Source organism: Platalea leucorodia, assembly GCF_965183815.1.
Source record: "Platalea leucorodia genome assembly, chromosome: 17".
Taxonomy (NCBI): domain Eukaryota; kingdom Metazoa; phylum Chordata; class Aves; order Pelecaniformes; family Threskiornithidae; genus Platalea; species Platalea leucorodia.
Genome location: NC_138839.1, coordinates 4,972,659 through 4,988,253, shown reverse-complemented (window position 1 = coordinate 4,988,253; position 15,595 = coordinate 4,972,659). Strand labels below are relative to the sequence as shown.

At 44.6% G+C, this 15,595-nt stretch overlaps 1 protein-coding gene across 2 annotated transcripts in view; it reads right to left on the bottom strand.

Moving 5' to 3' along the window:
* Nucleotides 1–2,625: 2,625 nt before the first annotated feature.
* The window catches only part of SPSB1 (splA/ryanodine receptor domain and SOCS box containing 1), a 39,288-nt gene continuing 26,318 nt past the window's right edge, over nucleotides 2,626–15,595 (bottom strand). For both annotated transcript variants that reach the window (XM_082329299.1, XM_082329300.1), the window contains exons 2-3: nucleotides 8,446–9,274; nucleotides 2,626–4,781 (exon numbers count right to left, since the gene is read on the bottom strand). In XM_082329299.1, the coding sequence (XP_082185425.1) occupies nucleotides 4,654–4,781; nucleotides 8,446–9,139 (822 nt within the window). In that variant the 5' untranslated portion in view covers nucleotides 9,140–9,274 and the 3' untranslated portion in view covers nucleotides 2,626–4,653. The remainder of the gene's footprint in view (nucleotides 4,782–8,445; nucleotides 9,275–15,595) is intronic.

Here is a 15,595-nt window from a genome sequence, read left to right as displayed (position 1 = left end):
GGGGAGCATGCTAGGAAATGTTTTTGATAATTGGCCTACATTATGCAGGAGAGAAGGTGTGACTGCCAAAATAAGTTCTTAAAAGTATGATGCACACCCTTCTAAGTTCACACACCTCAGGCACAGGGAAAGGGAAAATTGCCTTGTGCTGGTACTGGCTAAGGACTTGACAGGTACAGACTGATGTCTAGGCTCCAACAGGGAAGTTGTTTGAGCTCAGAGAAATAAATTTTGGTTCTGCAAATAAAGGAGAGAATTGCCAACTGTTTCTCCCCCCCCCAACTTTTTCTGTCATGACATTATCATAGTTGTGACCAAGATGCACAGCAGGGATGTTTGCTGGCACAGATATGCTGCGCAGGAGTGTAACCTCCGTCCCAGACAGGCTTTGCTTTCAACAGGAATTGTGACAAGACTGCTGAAGTAGTATGACATACCGCCTTATCAGCTACTACACTCCTCCACTGAAAACTTCCCCTCTTGCACACTTTTCTAGACTCAGACTACTTTCACCAAAGCCTCAACTACCAGGAAGAAACAAAAGCCACCCCACTGCTTGTCTAGAGCATCAGGATGCCAGACTCTCTGCAAAATTGCCACAGCTCTGTATCACCAGCAAGGAAACAGCAGGCGAACTATCAAGGCCAGAAGCCTCCTATAAAATGTAGGAACAGTTCCATGTGCATGATTAGTCAGCAGCAGCAAGAAGATGAGAGATGCTGGCCAGGGTAACAGGGCTGGTTTTCAAGGAGGCCCTGATACAAGTAGGACTTGCAATGTTTAATGCTACTCAAAAAGGAGTAGGTCTGCCTGCCACATGCCAGCGCTTGAGCAGAGGCAATAGCAGGGGAAGCAGAGCGCCACTGATTCATTAGGACCTGCTAATCTGTGATATCATTTGTTGATTCCACCAGGTCCAATCCCCATCTCATGACTTCCTCCACTGTTGCCATGGCACTGTACATAAACACTGCAAACTCCCAGCCCTGAGCAGGTCATTTGTTTCAAATATTCCATGCAGCTGGAACACAAGCCTGTTTGGGTGTCTGGAGCTGAGCATGAACTAATTTCTCAGTCTTCTGCACCCGCCCCACCTTATGCACCCTCCCCAGCCTGCTGATCTCCCAGAACCCTTCCAGCCACACTTCCAGCAAAGCAGAGGCAGCCTTCCACTGAAAGGTAAGAGGAAGGCTAGCCTCGTTCACATGCAGGCAGAAAAATAAGTGTTTCACTGAAGTCTGCCACTACCTGCAGCAAAACAGCAGCGATCATTATTGAATATGCTGGATATTTAAGCTTAGGATCTACAAACAGTTGTCTCCTACATGTGGAAAAAAAAAAAGTCAAAAAGATTCTTGCCCTGACTGGAGACAAAAAACCCACTTGCTTTTTTTTTTTTTTAAGCTCTCCTCACGCAGTACCCTTATAAGGCAGTTCATAAGCATACCTCTGAGCTTTAGTTGAGCCTCACATGTTGTAGTGTTTGTGTGAACTGATTAAGTCATCTGGTTTCCACACACAAGTTGGTAGCTGTGGGGAAGGCAGAAAAGTGTGTGAACAGGAGGGGAAATTAAAGCCTTTGTCATAACTGACAAAAATACCAAATCATCTCACTTCCAGTCAGTTTGGAGAGGCTTAACCTAACTGCTGATACAATTCAAGAACATCTCTATATTGCACAGGATGGAAGTGGAAGAGATTGGAGTACAAACTGTTTGTTGCTTGCTGGTGGTGCCTCCACAAACAATATAATCCATATCTCCTTCACAGCCCAGGAACGTGGCTGTGGCTCAAAATATATGAAAACACAGCAACTTACAGCAGTAGGTAGGGAGTGACAGAAAACGAATACCAAGTGACTTGAGCTACATCAAGTTCATGACCTGAAGAAGTTGCCCAGAACACACTGAAATCAAGCAGCCGTTTTTCAAGCACACATGATACAGGAATGACTTTCCCAACACTCAGCTTAACCTGCCACAGCACCTTCTGTAATTAAACTAGGGATCCCTTTAGACCTCACCATTTTATTTTGCTTTCTTCTATCCACCATCTCCCTTCCTAAGAAAAAGGACAGTCGGGTAGCAACATAAAATAGTAGGTTAGTGACTTGCTTTCAGATGAGCTTCTTTTCTGGAAGAAAAAGAAAAGTTGCTTGCTGTAATCTAGGAGTGAAGTCTGCAAGCCTGCACAATGCATCGTTTGTTAAGATAACCAGAGCCCTGATCTATTCAATCTACTTGAATTTATTTGAAGAAAAAGGAGTATGGTTAATAAGTCAGTTGTAAACCAAGTTAAATTATGAAACCAAGGCTGCTGTCTCATTGCAGATTTTATTCAACTCCATCTGGAGCAGCCATTTTCAGGCACTAGTGGCAGCTCTACAAAATCTGAGGTTACCACACCCTGCCACCCTGTACCCATAGCTGCAGCTTGCCCTCCTCCACCTGTACACACCTTTCAGATGCCAGCTTTCAATTGTCATTCTTCCAAGCAGAGACAAGGCCACAACAGCCCTTTCTTTGCCTGTTTGGGCTGGCTTCTTGGGGAACAAGCTCACCATTCATGTCGAAACTAGATATAAAGAACTCTGATCATTTCACACAAATAAAAACCAGCATCAAGTAATATTTAATAAAGTTTATTAGGTTACTGAGCATTATCTACAGTCATAAAATAGAAAGTCAGGATTTAAAACTGTACAAAGCATGTACTGGTGAAGTGGGAAGAGATGGAAGCAAGGGAGCACAAAGAGCATTAGAAGTAGGGAGAACACAGCTGCTTCCCTGGAGTTCTGGAAGACACTGGTTCAAGTTGAAGGCAACCAAGTAGGGCTCCATACACACTGAATTTTCATGTCCCACCCTGTAACAGAAACTAGTACAAACCCCTACGGTAAAAAGAATCATATAATATTAGATTAAAAAAAAGGGGCACATCACACCCCACCCAGTCTTGGCACCAATTCTGTGCTTTAAAAAATATACTATGCAAGTAGTTTATTTTAAAAAAGGTACCCTACAGCAGCTGTTTAAAACATGTTCTTATACATAAACCACAAATATATATATTAACATTTTCAACAACTAAACCCATTTGTACCTACACAGAACTGAAGGGATAACTCAAGAGCAAAAAAACCAATCACACAAACATTTTTCAAGACAAAGAAATGTGCAAAATAACCCCAGAAAGGCAGCATAGTAACCTGTGGATAGGTCAAGAGAGCAGCTCCTGCTAGTAAAGGAGTGTCATCCTCTTTACTTGGCTACTGAGGTGATAATCTATTTGGGATGTGCTGATTTTGCCTGAATTGCTTGTCCTGTTTATTGCAGTTCTCTCCTGCCCCCTGCTCCCAGCTCTGGAGAGGTTCAGTTTCTTCTTGCTGTACCTGAAGATCACCCCATTGGCCTCTGTTAATGTCTCACAAGTTATATTCCGCAGCAATCACCTTCTGGATTTCTCATCTGGCTGATGGTACTTCTGCAGTCACACTGCTACCACTTTCTCTGGGACAACTTCCCACCCCCAAGCAAGAAAAAGAGAGAACGATTCCTGCTGCATAGTTAAGTGGAGATTATGCCGATGGTCTATGACAGAACAAAGCCTGGTTTGGATTACTTTAAGCAGCTTATTTAAGAAGACAATTCCCTGGCAGAGCCATTAGAGAAATGCATTAGTATGTTTCTCTAAAGCCTTAACATGGAACAGGCTATACAGAAAGCAGACCTAGGATGGCAGGACTTATAGCTGTGTAACAAATCTCAGGTCATACAGCCTGTCTCACCCTATTGCAGGTGAAGTTTGTCCCCTCCCTGTTCCCACATCAGCAAGGAACCCCTGATCCCAGACTAAAACACGCAGTTTTAAGTCAAGAAGGCAGCACATGAAGGCTGGTATGACTGCTCAATCAACCGAGTCAAACCCACTGAGAAGGGACAGAACAGAGAATGGAGCAGGAGAACTGAGAAAGCAATGGTGATAAACAAGAAAGCAGGATTCACTGTCTATGAAATAACATTGGAACATGGTGAGAAGTCTTGGCAGAGACAGACATCAGCGACATAACCACCTTCTCCAAATTAACAAGTGTCCTGGTGGAAGGGTTCTTGGTTTTGGTGTTTCAGGGTTTGGGGGGTGAGGGTTTGGTGTTTTTTTTTTTTTTTTGGTTTTTTAAAAACTCAGCAATTAATTCTTGGTATTCCAGACTCTTCCCAGCTCTGCTGGCCACCCTGTGCCTTTCCATTTGTAGGACCTGGTCTTAACATTTCTACTCCTAATGCCTTTCCTTCCCCCAAATTATGTTCTTCCCTTTAGCTGGTACAGAAAAATCATTCACTCCTAGGCTCTACAACCCAAAGGATGCAGTACAGCCTTTTCTCAGGAGAAGCAGGGAAGCACAGAGCTTCTGTAGATGTTCCTTTTGTAAGCATGCTGGGGAACTGACTTCCAAAGAACAAAACACTCAGTTGTAAAACAAGGATTACTTGAGAGCTTGCCAATAAGGGCACATGGAGACTTAAGCAGTGGCAGGAATACTTTGGCCGAGGCGTTCCAACAGTAGCGATGACATGAGGGTGGAGAACCCATTGCCCAGTCGGTCAGCTCCAATATTTTGCCTTGGTTCCAACTCTCTGTCCTTGAACATGAAGGTCATTGGTAGAGCAGGTAACTCTTGAGGGAGGCCGGCAGTGGCAGTGTAGGGATCTCATTGAGTCTTTCCTTACCCAGAGCAAGCCTCACAGCTCGCCGACACAAGTCCATCAAAGGCAGTGGTTCAGCTGGTAAAAGAGACACAAGACATTAACATCCCAGCCCACAAGTTACACATTCATTTTGCTAGTTCTAAAAATCTCCCAGAAAAGACTGAGCAAGAAAAGTGAATGCCTAGCCATGTCTGCAGGACCCAAGCCATTCAGCATTCACCTATCAGCAACTGCAGCTCCTCAAATACACAGGCAGAGCATGATGTTTCTGTAGAGGTTATTTAAGCCACATGTGTGTGAACGAAAAAAATACTAGAATCCCCTAATGGAAGTTCCCCCTCTGCGATACCATTCAAGTCAGAACACATCTTCTAGCTTGTGCCTCTTATTGCAGTATCCAAAAACCTTTGTAAGAGATTCACTGAAGTAAAAGGCTGCAGCAACCAGTTTGATAGCATCAGGTGGTAAGGTACCCAGAAAGTAGCATGATTTGTTTTTATATAGTAGGATAACAGCTGCCAACCCCTTCATTTGTACTACATACTTCCCATGAAAGACAAAGCCATCCAAAGCTTCGTGTCACTACTTGTATTGTGACATTCTCCATTACAGGATTCCCTCCTGCATCATAAACCTGGGAAAGATACAAGCCTTTGGCTATCATTTTTGTATCCTGTACTTAAACACTGAACAAGATAATACTAGTTTTTCAGGAATGGCGTATGGGGCCCTTTGATGCTGAAGCGTCATTCACAACATACGGAGGACTAAGGTCAAAGCCAGAGTTAACGCATCACAGCTGCACAGGAGGAAGATACAGATTAGTTTCTGACAGCTTCCATTAAGTCTGTCAAAGCTCACCTTTACAGTTTGCTACTCAAGCCCAAGGGGTTTCTCCTCCCCCAAGAGAGGGCTAACACAAAGACATCCCAAATTAAGCAGATAACTGGACATCCTTTTAATAGCCTGAGCGCTCATCATGCACCATTAGAAAGCTTCCTTTACAGACATCTTGGGCTGACCACAGACACCTAAAACCATCCACAGGAATGGAAAAGTTTGGCTGAGAAGCCACAGTTTTCAGGAACCTTGATAGATGCCAAAGATGTAGCTTCCACTACTACAAGCCAAATTAATTAAATACAGACATTTTGAACAGCTAAGAGACAGGGAAAAACTTAGTTTTTCTGAGCATGGTCACGTTACTGCATTTTTTACCAGAATTCATCCCATCAATAAGGTGGATACAAGGCCCTTCCTTCCAGGTTCAAAGATAACAGCTAACATTAAAAGCTGAAAGAGTGTTGTCAGTAGCCTCTGATTAGGCCACTCCTAATTCTACTTTGGAAAAAGTTAGAGTCATACTGCTCCACGTAGAAAACACTTCCAATGAGAAGTGGAGAAAGCTAATTTTTATCTAGGTTTTGGCAACATATCTGTGAGAAGGAAAGTTTGTTAAGTGAGAAGAGACTTGGTAACAAAGTCAGGAAATGCGCGCTTGAATTGGTCTGTCTCCTCAAGTTAGCAGCCAGAGCTGAACTAATGCCCTATTTCCCCGCTTTCCTTCCCCGCTGTGGATCGCAAGTGATTACCTGCTCCAGGGGAAGCTGCAGTGGAATGTTTTTTCTAGCAGTTCTTCAAAGTTCTCTCAGTGCTTCAAGCATTAATTATTCCTGAGGAATCATGCCTCTATATGCACACCTCTCTTACACTGATAGCTGGGTGGAAAGCAAATGGATCTGTCAAGGCAGTGCTGTTGCTTCCCGAGCCCCACCATTTGTCAGACATGTTCTGTGCCACAGTGAAAACATGGCTGCGCCCAGCTCGAAGTACTGCTGGTCTTGCCTGCTCGTGACCTGCTTCAGGATCCGTGCTGCTTCTTCTACAGGGACGGGTCTCCACAGCTGGACTGCACGTCTCAGCTCTGGCTCTGACACTGCCAGAGAAGCCTATTACTGTCAGCACTCCTTTGGCACTTCCCAACGTAGCTTATTCTTAAACCACTGTGGTACAAATATGCCGTATTCAAAGTCTGTCCCAATTCCTCCTGCTCTGTATGGAGATAGCTGGGACAGTGGTATTGTCTAGCCAGCATCCCAGAGGACCAGGGGCCCTGACCTTCAAAGCCTAGAGACATTAACATAACAAATACATTCCAGTTTAATGGCCTTAAAAGGAGAGGATCTTCTTCCCACAGAGATTAAGAACAAGGACTTTGTCCTCAACTAGTTTGCACTGATAACCCAGTCTGACAGGAGATCTCCAGACCAAAAGAGAAAGCACACACATATCTGACCTCCTTCCATTCACAAGCACTACAATCACTGGACAGTGTTGCTATTGAATGCTCAGAAGTGGCTAGAGCCAGACACCTTCTTTCTATCTGTGCCAAAATAGCGTCCCGTCATTCCTGGCCTTACGCCCACAATTCACTCCTATGCTGAGAGCACATTACAGCTAAATCCAATACTAGAGGTGGCCGTTTCCTTGCTAAGTGCAGTTCTGTGCCAACAGCTCCACAGACTTGCTGGCTTTGAGGGGAGCTGCAGATTTTGGCTTTGACCCTTCAAAAAACCTGGTTACTGGAGCTGCTGCCATTCTCTAAGCTGTTGTGGCAGAATGAGCTAGGTTTCTTTCTTTTGGTGAGAAAGTGCTCTGCCAAGAGCTCTCTATTTGGTCTTGCTGGGTTGAAGCGTATTACTCAAAGCACTTGTGGATTTTGCTGCTGTCCCTTTGCAAGGCTTTCCTGGTTATTCTGACAGCTCAGTTTTTCTGGTGCCCAGCATCAGCTTTTTGTACCCCATGTCACCAGTGCCGGGGGTTGCAATTGCTGGCCCAGCATTAGAACATGTTATAAGGACAAAGAAGAGAGCCCAGTATGTTACAGCCTTTGGGCAGATACTGTTCTGGAATGCAGGGGAAACACTACTCTTTTCATACCAACACTGCCAAATTTATTTCACTAACAACATAAATCCAGATTTTAATCCGCTTCCTTCACCTCTCTCCTCCACCCTACCCAGAGGACTGAGTCACAGTCTGGCCCAACGGGAACTTCTGACTATGAGAGATAACAGACTTTAGCACATTTGGACAGCCAGAATTATTACTAAGCTTAGCTAGAGATTGATGTCCCTGTTAGTAAAAGGCCTGGCATGCAAGTTGGGCTGGCTACAATATCCAGCCCCACGCTAGAAATGTGCACACCCTGCCCTGAAAGAAGCAGAGAAGTGAGCTACTTTTTTGAAAAATGAGACATTCCCATTTCCTTAGATAGGGACAGATGTTCCCACTCTTGCCTGCAAGGGATTTTAAAAGTCCCTTCATTAGATGTTCAAGGAAGGTAGTTGTCCCTCTGAGACCGTTTCCTGTAAAGGGACACCAGGATTACATTGCCAATAATGCAACTGTCAGAAGGTCATTACTGCTGATACTTTGGTAGCAATATAGAAAGGTTTGTTATCTCTAGGTAGACAACTGGCATCACCTTCTCCCACCATACTGCCTCCCCAAACCCTGCTTGCTCCCTGCAGTGCCTTGGTAAGCAGTACATGTGTACAGCCAAACTTTTTGAATTAGCCATTAAGGATTCGGAGCTGTATCCAGCCATCCTACTGCTGGTGTGAAATCCCCACCTCTCTAGCAAAATGAAAACCCTCCCCAGGATGGTCTAGTAAGCCTGCACTTAAGTAGCACACAGATCCATGCTGCTAGAACAAATACAGGGAGTTATACTCACGGTCCAGTCCATTCAAGTAGCGCATCCGTATTTCACAGTGTCCCCACACTGCGCTTACCACTGGATATAGCTTTTTCCCTTTGAGTCCCCGAAATGCAACACCCATGTATTGCCCATCTACAATGAAGCTCAGCGTCCCGTCATCCATGTCCAGAACCACCAGGAAGGAGTCCGGCACGATGAAAGTTTCATCCGGTTCTAAGAAGGCAGGATAGGTTTTACTTGGCTGGTTCTTGCCATCATGGTACAGTCTGTTGCGCCCAAGGTCCCACCCCCAAGATTCATGGTTATTTCCTACAAGCGTTGTGTACCCTACTGAATGCAAAGGGGCATCTGCTGTGGCCACCCCTACCACAGCATGCGTGCCTCGCTGCCTCATTGCCCACGTGATCTGCCACACATGCAGTCCTCGTGTATATCCCACTTTGCCTCTGATGGCATCTGTACTCTGAGCCACCGGATGCCGGTGAAATATGAGTTTGTCATCCTCTTTCACAAATACATTCAGCGAGCGATCATCATTGTTCCATGAATGCAATAACTGGACTTCATAAGATACCGGAGGCATGTCCAGTAGCAAGTCCAGACGTGTGGGTTTGCTATAGTCGAGTCCTTGGAGTTCCTGTTTCAATGGCCGGTATACAGGGTCCCTCATATCCACAGTCTTTATCCCACCTGTGACCTTCTGACCCATTGTGTGTTCTGATTTTGCCTATTTATAGGCTCCCAAGGCAAGCTCATCGATTTACCGGGCCGCTCCTGCTGTCATTCAGCCCTACAGGAAAGGTTGCTAGGAGACCTTGTCAAGATGTGCACCAGTCAGTATTGCCTAATGGATGGAAAGAAAAACAAGAGACGAGTTAAACATTAGCACATACAGCCTTGTATGTAACATTTACAGAGCACAGTTTTAATCTGTTTATCCTGACAACTTGTCCTTCCTTTCCACCAGCAAGGAAGGGTAATGCATGCTACTTATGCAGTATACCCTGCATAGCGGAGATAGCATATAGATCAAATAGGTACTAAGTTTCTAATGCCTCCTTCAGAAAGGCACTTGAATTCCAGCTTCTTTGTCTAAGGAAGGTATAGATTCAGCCACCAGAGCTCATCATCTCTTTACAGTGAATGCACTGCTCCTTATTACTGCATCACTAAACTTGAAGAGATCACATCTGTATTTAGGCTGCCTCCAACAAACCTTGCTTTTACATCATGATCACCTATATTGTGTCCCGGCTGGAAAATTTGAGAAAAGAGTTTATTCAATGCAGAAGACTCAGAACCCAGTACACAGTAATCCTTGAGACTTAAATTCTTCCTAATTGTCTTCAGTTGGTAGGAAGACTGAAAACAGTGTCTTGTATAAGCATAATTTTGCCTGGTCTCCCAGCCCTAGTTCATACCACAAGGTGAGGCTGAACAAGACATCCCAGTAAAGGCCCAGGCTGCCCACTGGTGTTCACTGCTCCAGCTCCTTCCAACCACCATGGAGAATTTCTCCTCCTGCCAAAGCCATCTCTACAGCTATCCACAATGGAGCCAAACCACACAAGGCTTTTAATACTCACAAAAAGAGTCCAAACAGCTTCAGTCAATTTCTCAAAGATAGACCTGAGTTCACAATTGCATTGTCTTTGGATCCTTTAGTAACATGCTACAGCTGACTCGTAGCGAGGGTTTGGTTTATATGGATAACTGCTCTGCAGAGCTTTTGTCTGAGCTGTCCCTAGCAGGAAAGAGTGGCATTGCCAAATAAACTTCTCCCTCTGCTGCTCTAGAGAGGTTGAAACTACCCTGCAGAATACAAAACATTCGTAACTATAGCTTCCACTATAAGGAAAAGAAAGCAGGCTGCATTTCAGGAGGGATGTATTTGTGTTCTAGCTCAAGAGGAGGACCACAGTAAGACTGGCAAGTAGAACATGCACTACAAACAGGCCTAGTACCCACAATGTTTTTCCAGGGTCCAGACCAGCTTATTCATGCAACACACTAGATCAGCACTTTGTGTTCTGCTAGCAGGTACTCCAGTGCTTCCTTTGCAGTGCTCCCAGATCTGTCAGACATTAGATGAAGACAACTAAACTCCAGCCTTCCTTTTTTGGCTGACAGTTGTAAATTAAAGTTCTTGGGGAACCTTTAGGATGTAGGCATCCCCTAGAGCAAAGGCTACATACTGCAAAGGCACACACAAGTATTGCCTGTTGTTATCAAGCCATAAATAATTTTCTTCCCTCTGCGCAAACAGTTCCAAATGAGAAATAAAGCATTGAACACAAACTATCTCCCCATAGCAATGATCAAACAAGGTAGGAGCCAGGCAATAAAAATGAAAGCTTCTCCATCTGGAGAGTTACAAACCTTCCACAGATCAGCTGGCAAAGCAACTCGCAGCCATAGATACAGATTTGAGGAAGTAATTCTCTTCAACCCCACTAAAGCTTTGCTAAGTACCTTGGAGGCCTGACTGCAAGTCCAAAACAGCAGACAAAACCTGCTGGGTCCAGCCGTGGGGGACACCCATGCCAGCAGCTATTGGTACTATTGGCCCCACTGAATTACCCTAGCCAAGAGAGCAGATAAACCTGCTGTATGGTTTGTCTCAAATGAGCAGCTTTTCTTCTCCAAGAGGGAAAAATCCACAGCTTCAGACACAGAGTCCAGGGGGAGGAGCAAGATTCTTCTCACAGTTTAGCAGTTTTCCTTCCAAATTTCAGAGAAACTTCTAAAAAGTTTAAGCCAGCTTGGCTAGAGATAGTAGCTCACTTTGCATACCTCTCCTCCAGCACTGCATCCACTGAAGTGTCTCTGCTCTCACTCAGCAACACAAACAACCCTCTGTAAGACAGCTGCCAAACTGGGGGCAGCTATTAGGAGATTTAGAAGTGGGAGGGGAGCGAACTAGCTTTCTAAGAAAAAAAAGTGTTATTTTAACATTTCCTGAAGTGAGGCAATCATGCAGGGCTCCTGCCAGCTACAGTCACAACACTTACTCACAACCAAGGACCTCATCTGGCATAGAAAAATAGAGTATGAATCAGATCTGGTTTAAAAATAAGGTTACTGGACATAAGCAGCAAAGCTTCAGCTAGAAGGTGACAGGGAAGGTTCATGTATGCTCTGGGTTTGGGATCGATTCACCAGCTTCCCTACAGGTTTTTACTACTTGTCCAGGGTATGCCATTGGAACAGTGAGCTCAAATCTTGTAGTTCTTAAGTAAAGAGAGACAAGACTACTTTTGCTTTCCTTCCCTCCTTTTTTTTCAAGTATGGAAAGGAAAATGCCTGAGGTTCTTTAGAAGTCGCATCCCAACGTACATTACTAGGCAGCAGGATAGCCATTTCAAACTATTCAGGGACCTCAGATGTACAGCACTGACAGACAGAAGATGGTTCGTTAAACAACCGCCATTTAAATAAATTCCAATCACATCATCAGCTGGTAAGATAACTGAGACATCCTGCAAGTTAAATAAGCACCATCCACAACATCACAACAAATCCTGAATTATGTGAGCCAGCTGGTCAACAGCTGAAAATAAGCTAGTAACAGCAAAACCAGCTGAGGGATGGCACAGTCACTGGGTGCCAGTGCGTCACCCTCTCCCAACACGTTATTTAGTTGTTCTGCCCCACAGCTCAGGTGCTTGGGCCCAAGTGTTTCCATGACACAGAGGCACTCCCGGCCTCTAAGGGCACAGGCTCCCTTGCTCTGTAAGCCTAAGGAACAATATCTCAACCCAAGGGATCCCAAGAACAAGCTGATACAGACATGAGCTGAGCTGCTGGTGTACAAGTTTAAGTACACTGCTGCAACTGTCTTCCAGAGACTTTGCTGCAACATCGCAATGAACCCTACAAACCCACCTAGTAAGTTGCTTGATCTACTTTTTCAACTCAGCACATGTATTGCATGCAGTTATTCGAGGGTTTACCAGCAGTTCCTCCCAATCACCCCACTGTCCCATCTTTAAGCCCTCATGCCTGTGTGTACTCAAGTTCTTGGTTTTATACCTCCAAGCCGACACCAACTCTGTTACGAAGAGATTTGTGGAGTCACTCTAACAGGTGTCTTCCCTTCCCTGGGAAAGGCACATTAATGCTGACCAGAAACAATACTTTTTAAAAAGTTTCAGTGTAAAAGTCATTTGCTCAGGCTGGGATAAAGACCATCAGGCTGCTGAGACAGAACTGAATCATGTGGTGTTCTACAGAAAGTACCAGATGAACTACCTGGCATTCCCAAGGCCTATGGCATACGGACAAAGGCTGTCAACAAGGCACCGGCTAAAGCACACTTGGAAGTCTACAGGCAAATTCAGCTGTTGGAACTTTGATTAGGATAAAGGAACAAAACATTGGCAGAAGGAGGAGAGGCAGAGATTTCCTGAGAGCTGTGCAGTACATGTGAGAACACTGCACAGGAAGCAAGAACCAAGACAAAGCAGACTGCCAGACTGCGGGAGTATTGGTGCAGACTGCTTTGAAGCACAAAATGCTCAAGGGAAGTAAGAGAATATAATTCCGTGCTCTTCATGAGCAAAACAATGCCTCGTTCATTATGACTTTTTGCCTTTTGCCAACATAAGCTTCATCATATTTCTCTCAAGGCTGCTGCACCAGAAGGGGAATCACCACAGTGAAAGACAACAGGGACTTCTGAAGCACATGGGATAGGATACCGTCTCACTGCCTGCTCCAAAGAGAAAGCAGCCTTTCCTGAACACAAGCACCACTCATCACTCGCATTAGTTATGTCTCTTTCCCCAGGCAGACTGTTAGCACCAGATGAAGGACAATGGCCAGAATAAAGAAGAGAAAGCAGGAAAGCCAGAAAAAAAGATTGGGAAAAAAGGGGTCTGTTAGAATGAGAGCAGGTCAGATACTGAGCACCATATGCCAAGATTTAAGTGCAACATGGCTCCTTATTAGGGCAAGGCAACAATTCCTGCTCAGAGCTGGCTCCACTGTGCCTGGCGCTAGCCCGGTCTAGAACTGCAGAGTGGCACCTTGCCCTACAGTCAGGAAGCACAATTATGCCCTCATTTTTTTAAAAGGAAGAGCCTCTTCACACACAAGACAATACAAGCACTTTCCCTCAGCAGGACAGATACAGAAAAGCTTACCCTCTTAAATTAATGGATTAATGCCCTAGGCAGCTTGATATGAGACACAGCCAGCCATAAATGACAAGATATGCTAGGGAATTACCTACTTCAAAACCTTTGAACTGTTACAGGCTTAAGTAGAAATGTAAGCACTGAAAGTGCTTTTATCTATCATATCAACAGCTCAGGCTTGCTGCAATTCTGCTCTGCTTTATAAACATAAGCTCATCCCCATGATGCTCTGTTCTACTCCCATGCTATTTTCAGTCTTATTGTTAACCTTCTAGGCTTAAAAGCTTTGGAACGAAATTATAAGAGTGCCTGAGAGAAAAGTGTTCACTGCTATTTTCGGTGAGAATTAGATCTCCCCTCAGTTTAGCTGTTCAGAGCAAGTAGGCAATTTGCCATACTAGAAAGATATGCCAGGTTTCAAAACAACTGCTTGCTGCAAATAGATCAAGGCAGGAGACAGCAAAGACATTTCAGTGGAACGTGTAGAAGTCCCTGCTGCCTAATGGGGAGAACACAGCTCTGCAAAGAAAAGAATGTACATGGCAGAGAAGAGGTGGTATCCAACTTCTTCTGTTTAGACATTGACATGAACCAGGCAAAATAAATGCCTACCCCAGACCTCTCCAACTGAGGCAGTCATCTTCATTTAGTTCACCAAAATGCTGCGTACAACAGAGCAGACCCATATCCTGTGCCCATGGCCACATTTACCCCCTTCAGCTGGCAGTGAACCTCAAAATGCAGCCAAGAACCCAGCTAGGCAGATGTCATGCAGGTAGCAGTCTCAGCTATCCACAGCAGAATATTTTGTCCCCCAGTATGAATGAAACAACTAAATCTTGATTTCAATTACTTCCCTAGTGTCCCCCAAAACTTAGAGGAACACCCTGCAAAAATGAGACTAAACAGTGCCCTTCAAACAATTCACACAGCTAGATTAAAAAAAAAAGTCATCCACGTTCAAAACAAGGCTCCTTATTGCTCCCAGACAATTCACCTCATTCCTACCTACGGTGGCATTCAAACCCATTCACCTCATCTGAACACACACTAGAAATGCAATCCAAGCTATCAATACAGTGAACTTAAGCCAAAGAATACTCACCCAAGATGCCCTCATTGTTTTATCTGAAGCCAAAAGGCTGTTCCCATGCAAGTTTTATCACACAGTGGGAGGTTATTTCAGGTAGCTACATCTCAAAGTGACATAGTAATTTTAACAGGCTGCTGTGCAGATTTCAGCTCCCTTTGGAAGCAACTTGCACAGCAGCAAGAGCCCTCAAAGTCCCCGGCCAACATGTGCACACAAGGCAAAGTGTTAGTCCTAGCCATTCAGGAGTCACTGTCACTGCTGGTTCCATTAACCAACCCAGCTCCTGAGCTGCCAAAGTGCTGCCAGAGGCTTAGTATAGCATCAATGGTTCATAACTGAAAAATCCAGAGTATAAAGAGTTCTAGAAACATCCTCTCCAAAACAAGGGGAAGCAAAAAAAACCAACCAACTTACTGGAGGATGCCTGCAGTTGTTTAAGCACCTGTAAGGCACTCAGCCACTGAAAACATCTGTTTTCTTGAGGTTGAATACTGGCAAACCGTTCTCCTTCAGTTACAAACTTTACCAGAAGGAAGGACCAGAAACACTTCAGACAATGACAAAACGTTTGATAACTTTAGTTCAGAAAACCCATGGCTCCTCATAGGTCCTCCCTTGCTCTGCAGCTCAACACCTATAGGACAGCTGTCTGGAACATCAATTACAAGAATACATGAAGGCTCTGAAATTCCTTGATTCCTGATCCAGTTTTACTTTAAGTCTATTTCTTTAAGTTAGTTTACTGTAGCTCTGTGTCCCCCCCTCAACGTTTATTGGGTGTACATCTACAGATAAGAAGCCAAACCTTTAAACACCCAGCATTCTCTGGGTGCTTTACAGACAATGAATCAGAGCCCTACCCTGAAGATTTGCAGCCTGGAAAATACCTCAGGAGAAGGAAAGAAAATATATATTCTGCACATGGTCATTTACT